This window comes from Gallinula chloropus (assembly GCF_964237585.1).
Source record: "Gallinula chloropus genome assembly, chromosome: 8".
Taxonomy (NCBI): Eukaryota; Metazoa; Chordata; class Aves; order Gruiformes; family Rallidae; genus Gallinula; species Gallinula chloropus.
In genome coordinates, this window is record NC_140093.1 from 227,812 (window position 1) to 236,982 (window position 9,171).

The 9,171-nt window shown below is 51.7% G+C and overlaps 1 protein-coding gene across 1 annotated transcript; it reads right to left on the minus strand.

Moving 5' to 3' along the window:
• Positions 1–3,388: 3,388 nt before the first annotated feature.
• On the minus strand, positions 3,389–6,551 carry COMMD2 (COMM domain containing 2). The gene is made up of 5 exons (XM_084267373.1): positions 6,480–6,551; positions 6,285–6,365; positions 5,870–5,952; positions 4,486–4,659; positions 3,389–3,993 (listed from the first exon to the last, which is right to left on the minus strand). The coding sequence occupies exons 1-5, from the start codon at positions 6,544–6,546 to the stop codon at positions 3,796–3,798; spliced, it is 603 nt and encodes a 200-aa protein (XP_084123499.1). The 5' UTR covers positions 6,547–6,551; the 3' UTR covers positions 3,389–3,795.
• Between the last annotated feature and the right edge of the window lie 2,620 nt (positions 6,552–9,171).

Below are 9,171 nucleotides of genomic sequence, written 5' to 3' on the forward strand. Positions count from 1 at the left end.
AAACTCGGATTGGAAACTTAATGGATTTTACAGGTTGGGCACGGATGACACAGAGTTCATGCAATGGGGTTTTAAAAACCAGAGGAAAAGGTACTGCTGCTTGATTTACTTATTGCTTAGAGGAGTATCAACATTTTACATGCCAAATTACATCAGGTTTTTTCATTGCCAAATGGCTTAGCACATTACCAAATTGAAGAGACAATGTTTCATGGTGTTTGAGAACTGGGAGTTTTACTGTTTTGACACTGAGCACCCGCTTGGAAAGTGTGAGGTGAAACACATTCCAGGTCTGGGGACTGTGGAGAGTCCTTCACAGAAGACAAACACAAAGCGATTGTGTCGCTAATGGGATAACAAACCTGCCCTCTGCTGCCTGGCCAGGAAGAAACAGTGGCACAGCCCTGCTGAGCAGCACGCAGCTGAGGGCTCAGCCTGGCTCTGCTTGGAGGAAAACAATCTCGTTTAGGCATAAACTAGTTGGATATTTAGCTGACCTGTTCACTGGGAACCCCGTGCTGGCACGGAGCTCACCAGAGTTTAGGGGTCTGCAGAGCACCAGGACCTGGCACAGGTCAGTTCTGCAGGAGCCCAGGTGACTCTGTGGCACAGGAGAGGCAGCTCTGCACCACCCAGCTGCCCCATGCCCTGAGAACACCATACAGGAGTTACCGAGGGCACCGGGCTACATTCATGCTCTAAAGATGAAGTGGCAACACACTCCACTTCCTCACAGATTACTCAGACCTTAACTATGTTTGCCCGTTGCTTCAAGATTCAAATGCTGCACTGCCCACGTATCGAATGGGATTAGCAGCTTTGGGAGGAAAAATGTTAAGAGGCAAGTGGAAAGTCACTTTTTTCTGTTCCAAACTCAAGGAGTTCTCCCAGACTGGCAAAAACAGGACAGTAGACAAACGGCCTCAGACTGAGCATCACTGGTACCTGGATACGAGCAAATTCTAAGCAGCCAATTAAAAATAAAATGGACCAAAGTAGCAATGTTGCTTTTTTTTTTAATTAAGAACTTGTGGATGCTTTGTACCCTCAGTGTCCTGTTCAGGTGTTTCCATAGAGCAGTTGCAAATCCATGGGAGGAAACAAGTTGCATTAAAGCAGCTTCAGTATTTGTGTCAGCTTCAATGTGGATAGTGTTTGCACTGAACAGTCACAGCCAGGAGTGAATACTTACTGTCCCACACCTAAGGTGCTTCTCCACTGCCCAGCTTCCCCCACCCTACGACACAGGACACAGCAGCTGCAGAAACACTACAGTTCCAACACGTAACTCAAAGCAGAGCGACTGCTCTGACAGCAGCAGGGTCACTGCTGCGCACTCAGCTCATCCCCGCATCCCAGACACAGTTCTGCTCCTCCTGTGGCTCCAGGGCCCTTCACACCACTGCAAGAGGGAAAGGGGAGTGTGCAGAGCTGTAGAAATGTCCCTGCCAACCTCACATAAAGGCAAACCCACCTTTCTAATTAAGCTAAAATCATTAGCTGCAGAGAAGCTGCTCTTTCAGGCTCAGTACTTCTCTCCCCAGAGCAAACTGAAAGCTGCAATTCGAAAGCAACATGCCTGGTGCAAAGGACCTCCATCCTTACTTCTCTGCTCAAGTTTGTTCATGGACCATTGCCAGAGTGTCAATTTCTCTCCATTTCATCCAGCTTGGAAGTTTAACCTTCTCCATCCTCTGTTTGGGTCATTCTTTGTTAGAGGAAACAAGACCATCGAAATAGCCTTCAAAAAGGAAACACAAGCTGTCAACTGGCATTCTGTCCTCACAACATCCCCTGCACGCTCTGTTCTACTTGTGATGACAGAGGGAAACCCTCCCCTGCTCCACTAGCATGTGCTGCAGGACACAGCACGCAAACTGCCAGCGCTCACATGATGCCAGTGAGCTGTTGGGCTTCTTTGTAAAGAGACAGAAAGGGCTGTTGGGATTCACAGGGCAGCAGTGAGACAAGACAGGAGACCGTTCAGGGCTTGTATCTAAAACCTGTACCTTGCTGCCACAAGTTCTAGGCTATGGCAGGAGGGATGGAAAAGCTCCACCAGCCTGCGGAGAGGCTGCTCCAGTTTCCCTTGAAGACCAGTCCAGCTGCATGGAAAACCACTTCTCATGTGGACAGTAAACAAAGGACATTGCCAGCTCCTGCTGCAGCTTCACACCACTGCCCCACAGCATGCACAGCACCCCCTAAGGCATCACTCCCTGCTCTAGGAAACAGACCTGCAGCAGCAGCAACCACTGCTGATTACAGCAGCTTTGCCATTGGGTTACATGAAATAATGCCTCTCAAAGGTAGGAAAACATCAAGCCAGTAAGAAAATAAAGTATTTGTGAACGTGGGAACACAAGGGATACAGAAATGTATGGTGTAAACACACAGAATCTGTATGTTAAGGGTCTCTTACCTCTCTGGCCTCTCCCATATTCTCTCCGGGCTTCATGATGCACCCTCACTAGCAACAGCACAACACTGATGAGTAAAGTTATTTCACTGTAGTCACAAAAGCTCCAGTCTGGCACTGGAATACAACTGAGAAGCAACTTCTGACACAACCTGTTGAGCACTTTTCTTAAAAGTGGAAAAGCATCATCCATGCCACAGCGCTGCTCGTTTCCCCTTCATAAGCACACTACCCAAACAGGGGAACGTCTCAACCTGACCCTCAGATTTAGCAGGACTCGGCACTACGCTTCATCTGCCCCCAGCCCGTGGTTTTTCTGTTGCGATTTCTGAGATCACCTCGACATATAATCAGTGACTTGTGATCAGGGCACTGGGTTTTCTGTGGTACCTGCTACCTGCAGGAGGCACAAGACTTACAGTGAGTCCTGTTGAAACAGAGACTCAGTTACACCTGAAGAGCTAAACCACCAGTACAACACCCAGCCTCTGAGCCACCAAATCATCAGGAGGAACAGAATCATAGAATCCCAGACTGGTCTGGGTTGGAAGGGACCACAAGGGTCACAGAGCCCCAACCCCCTGCCACAGGCAGGGACACCAACCTCCAGGCCTGGAGCTACACAAGGTTGCCCAGGGCCCCATCCAACCTGGCCTTGAACACCCCCAGGGACGGGGCATCCACTACTTCTCTGGGCAGCCCCTTCCAGCCCCTCACCACTCTCTCTGCGAAGAACTTCTTCCCCCTAATATCTCCTCTCACCCTTCCCTCCTCCAGCTTCACCCCATCCCCCTTGTCCTGCCAGTCTCTGCCCTATAACAAGCCCATTCCCCTCCTGTTCCTCTGCTCCCTTCAGGGACAGGAAGGCTGCAATGAGGTCCCCCCACAGCCTTCGGGCAGTCATCCCACACGTACTCACACGTACCAGCATCTAGACTGCAGAAACATTCAGGACCCAGGACCATCCCACCAGGACAGGGCTTTTATTAAAAAAAAAAAAAGTTTCCAATCAGAAGCAAAACCAAGGGAAAAAAATCTCCTTGATAAATGTACAAGTAAATGCACAGGTTCACGTAATACTGACAGCTCTAATGCAGGTAGAGCTGACTCTTTAAAGTAGGATGATACTAACTTAGAGCTAAAGGAATTGTCAGCACTGTATGCTGAATTTGTACATTTGCAAGTAAAGCAGAAACAGCCAGCTATCTCCATCAGGGAAGGATGCAGAGTCAGCACCAGAGGACACCCAGCCCAGAACTGCTGCCTCAGGATCCCGGCACAGGAAAGCATTTTATCTGATCTGGACGTTTATTTCCCCTCAAAATGTGTTTGTGAGCCCTGCCTCTCATTGTTTCACAAACCACTCTGCACAGCAGCTATTTCATGTTGCGCACTATTCTCCTGCAGTGGTTGGTCTTCATCTCCCCCAGCGCTTGCTCCAGTTGCTGAATGAGGTGGAGGAGGGTGGAAGGGTCAGTTTGCAACACCTGGGCAGTTTGGTCGTCATCCTGGTGGAGATGCAGCTTCATAGTCACAACAGGCTTAATCTGTTGTCTCAAACTTCTGCTTGCAAGCTGCAAGAGGGAGTTCAGAAGAAGAGGGAACAGGGAAACAAAAGATGGCAGTTATCAACCTCCACATTTACAATGCACAGCAGGTGTGCAGGACCTGCTTAAAAACCCTTCTCACCCACAGCTGGGACACACACAGGCTGTTATTCAGCTTTAACATTAGGTGACACTAATCTGCTTCAGTTCATGCTTCCATAGTATTTCTGAAAATCAGGTGATAATTTAAGACCCAGTAGATTTAGTATACACTAACACTTTGTAAATGTCAATGGAGCTGCAAGTTGTATTTTCATCAAGCAGCAACACTCTGCATCGTTACCCATCCTGCTCATCTCCTAACGAGTTGTCTTCAGTGTGATAACAAAATTACATCAAGTACATGAAAAACTCCTGCTTCAATTACTCTGGAGTAACAGAAGCTATTTTTAGTAGTTCCTACGATGTTATAAACCCCGTAAAGTACAATACAGAACACCGAGGATGTCACAAAGTCACCTGCACATCCAGTCTCCATTCAAGATTGTGGTAGCTGGGAAGCTTTGGTGCCAGCTCTCCAAGAATGCTTCTGATCTCTTTCCTGTTCTCGAGGTACAGCTGGAGCAGTAACTTGTTCAGGTCATCTGAGAATCCCAGAACTTGAATGGAGTCTTGGAAGTCTGTCTCAGAAATCTAGAAACGAGAACCCAGGCCTTGATATTGGGCTGTGAATGATCATTTCTTGAGAAACAAGAAGAGCTGTTAGCAAGCGTTACACATATGGTATGGCACAGTTGCTTCCTCGTGGGAATGCGTGAGGGGATGAACCAAGCCATCCACGGTTTCAGCTGCTAACACCTGTTCATGTATTACTGCTGGCTTGGATGAGCTTCAGGAACAGTTTCAGACCAGTCTCAAAGCAGAACAATGCTCAACATCTTCACATTTCAACCAAAACGCACCACAGAACAGCCCCAAACACATGAGCTTTGTCCTGAGGAAGCAGGTTCCTTGAGCATCAATTTACCAACAGCACGTCAGTGTAACGCTGACATTCAAGTGACAAACACTCTGAAGTGAACAGAACATCTACGCACGCATGCGAGCCACAGGTACAGCGTCAGGCTCCTGGCACAGAAACAATGGCCCCAGGAAGCCAAATCCTGTGGGCCAATGCCTTGGGCTGAACTGGAGCAGCTCAGTTCAGCACTGAGAGAGCAGTTTTGTTCAGCAGGAAGTGTCACACCTTCTCAGTGCATTCGTACCACAAACATTCTGTGGACAGCTCTATTCCACTGTAACACACCACGGCTTATCTGCAGGTCACCTTACTTGGAGGGCAGATTCAGCAATGTTTCAATCCCTTCCCTGCCTGCTCAAGGTTAATTTGGAATTACTCATCCATGTATCCCTTCTCTGTGTCTCCACTGTACAAATGCTCTCCTGTATCTACAGTAAAAAGTCTTTCCAAAGGAGACCTGCTTATACACACCCACCCAAGAAGCTTCTGTTGTCAGGAGCTGAAAAGGCCCTACAAGTCTATCAGGGAACACAAGGAATGCTTGACAGGGGCAAGAACAGCACACAGCCTGTACAGGAGCTGAGCAACAACAAAAGCTTCCTCACTCCAGTTTTGTTATTTAGACAGAGCTTAATCCTGAAGCCTAAATTACTGTGTGTTCTTGCTGTACACTGTTAAATTGTCAAGTTCCATCTTCAGGCACGGAACACAGGAGCCAGCCAGCCACACAGGCACACTGCTTCAGCAAGAGAACAGTGCGAGACGTGTTTTTAAGTCAGAAGAATGCGTGCCATCAGAACGCTGGTCTCTTTCAGAGCCAGAAGAGCTCAGAACACATCCCTCCTGCACACCCATGAGTCCCTTACACAAAGGCGTCCTTACCATGAGCTTGGAGCTCTCAGTGAGGAGGTAAGTCAGTCCTTCCACCCCATGCTGGACGGCGTCAACGCCAACGTTAAGTTTCCCTTTGAAGGAAGCACAGGGCGCTGCTCAGTCACCGCCCCAGGGCTGCAGACGGGGCCGCAGGTACCGCGCGAAACGCCCCGGGGCGCCCGGCGAGCGCCCAGCCAGCTCCGCGGCAGCCCGGCGGCCCCTCCCGCCCGGCCCGGCCCCCGCCAGCGGCCCGGCCCGGCCCCCGCCAGCGGCCCGGCCCGGCCCCCGCCAGCGGCCCGGCCCGGCCCCCGCCAGCGGCCCGGCCCGGCCCCCGCCAGCGGCCCGGCCCGGCCCCCGCCAGCCCCCAGGTGAGCCGGCTCCCGACCGCTCCTCCCGCTGCCCGCGGGCCGCCCCGCGCTCTTACTGGCGGCTGCCTCGCAGGCCCGCGGCGCCGCGCCCCGCCGCAGCAGCAACTCCAAGGCCAGGCGCCCCAGCTCGCCGGCGGCTGAAACGAGAGGAGGCGACTCCGTTACAGGCCCCGCGCGGACGCGCCCGTCTAGCGCCCCGCTGCCGCCGCCACCCCGGCCCGGCGCTCCCCCCGCCAGACGCGCTGCCCGACCTGCGCCGCCCAGCCGCGGCAGCCAGCCCAGGTGAGCCTTCTGCTCCTCCGACAGCACCAGCAGCATCCCCGCGCGCCCGGAAGGGGCGCCGCCTGCCCGCGACGCGCCTGCGCGGGCGGGGCGGGACCCGAGACGGGGCGGCCCCCCGGGGCACCGCCCAGCTCCGGCCCTCAGCGGCGCGGGGGGTCTCGGGGCCTCGTCCCGGCAGCGGAACCCTCGGTCCCCGCCGGAACCGCGCCGTGACGTCACGCGGCGGCATCGCTGCGGGACGGACGCTGCCCCGCCCCGATCCGAACCGTGCCGGGCACCAGCGCCGAGCAGCACGGGGGAAGAGGGAAAAGACACCCAGGAGAGCCCAGATCCCGCGGCTGGGCCGGGCAGTTCGGAGCTTCACGTACGGAGCTGCTGTGCACGGCGCAGCGTCTCACCGGGCCGCGCAGCTCAGAGCCTCCTCGAAGCTGGGCTGTCCCTAAACCGCACGTCCTGGGGCTGTGTGCTCCCCCTCCACCAGCCCCTCTTTGTGCTGCACATGACACAGTTGGCATGGAATACCCTCCTTATCCAGTTTGGGTCACCTGTCCTTGCTGTCCCCCCACCCCAGCTCCCTGGGTGCCCCCCACCTTCTTGTCTGCAGGGCAGGATGAACAACTGAAAAGTCCTGGACTGCTTGGCAACAGCTAAACCACCCCTGTGTTACCAGCACTGCTGATACCAGCCCAGCTCCCAAACACGCCATTCCAGCCGCTGCTAGACAGAAAATTAGCTCTGTCCTGGCCAAAACAGGGCATCCCAGATGGAGCAGGAAACCGACACCTTCCTCTGTGTGTGCTTACAGCAAAGTGACCTCAGTAAAACAGATGAATTCTGCCTACTCTTCTCTTGGCCGACAGCCCGGCTGTGCTGCTCTGGGTTACGCAGCCTTCGGCACCTGTGTACGTACGCTGGTGCCACTGCAGACGTGCCCGTCTCCTGCCGCAGGCTGGCCGACCCATCGGCCTCACAGGAGTTAACGCACTGCCTAAAGGGAACTGTGAGTAACAGACAAGTTTTACTTCTTACCCAGATTCCACAGAACATACACATCATGTAATGAAAAACTCTGGCTTCCCCCCATACACACCAAAAACTAAGAAGTGAATCCTAGGTGGGACAACTTCTGTTCTTAATCTTTACCATAACATTCTATCTCCGTTGTGTTTGGATAATGTCTTTAAACCAGAAAGCAGAAAACTTACGGTTTACCTTGAAGAAACATGTGGGTATGTGAGTGTGCGTATCTCAAGAACATAGTGCAGGTGCATTCTGTGAAATCATAAGTTAAAGGTGACCATAAAATAAGTTTAGAAATAGGAGAAAGGAATACAGAGCTTGTGCTTGTAAAACAAGTATAAAAGTGAGGGGAGGAAAAAAGAGAAATGAGACGGAGGAGATTACACACATGAAGAAAGGAGGAAAACCCCTGAACATCTGCAGGTGAAGTATTCCAGGAACTAAGACAACTGGCTCAGAACAGCAGCTCGTTTCCTCTGTGCCCTAACAGTGTCAGTGGGGTAGAGCAGAGAAATACACAGTGTACATGGCCAGCAGAAAGAACTAAGCACACTGAAATAGTGGAAAGGTGTAATGAACTGATAGGCAATACAAAGGTATTACCTACCTACCTACCTACCTGAGAGGTGTGACTCTGCAGGAGGATTTGCTCAGTAGGCAGATACCATCCAGCTGCAAAACTGTGGTGTCCTGCAGTGCCTCAAGACAGGTGGGATCCCTTCCTCAGCAGCCACCCAGCGCGCCTGGGAATCCTGAGCTCTGCCACACAGCATTCGAAGCACGTAAGCGGCCTGATGTAGCTATGGAAAGGTAAAAACAGGCTCAAGAGTGAGCTCAGAAAACCAGCCATGGTGCAGAATGCTTAGTCATTTGAGGGGGAAAGAAGGTACATGCAGAGACTGTCCCCAGTAACTCATGTGAAGGGTGTTAGCTCTCCACTGGCTGCAGCTGCTAGAGGGATCTGTACCTACTGCCAGTGCTGCCTGTAACCTCGCCACGCACCTGGGGAAGGAACTCCAGATGTCATCTCCCACTGCTGAAATGTCCTCTCCTGACAGGGAAGATTGGCATCATAACCTAGAAACTGTAATGTGTTAGTTGAAAATCCCAGGTGGTTTTCATGAGCTCCCTCCCTCTCTCCTCCGTCACCACATCTACCAGCACTCTGGTACTGCTCTCAGAGCGCTGCAGAGCCACACAGACCCAAACATTGACAGAAGCTGCCAATCCAACATGTATGGTAAAAGTACATCTGACTTTCAAGTATGACAGCAATGATCAATTAATAAATTGATTAAGAGCCCCTGTGTTTCATATTTTGGAGGAAAAAAAAAACCTTTAGAAATCACAGTGGTTTTTACATCCTTCCTTCACAATGAAACAAAATGGAACTGAGAAATATCTGCTCACGTGTTCTTTACTCCACTCCCCACCTCACCTGCTGTGAAACTCAGCAGCCAGTTCAAAAGCAAAACATCTCAAATACAATTAAGTTGCTTTACCTGTTACAAATCTGGTCAAGGAGTAAAAAGTCATCCTGTTTCTGAGTGGTCACCACTCCAGCCAGCAGATCCTTTCTGCGTGGATGGAACATTCTGTATCTTGCCCAGACAAAATGTTATTGTCAACATGAAGGGGAGC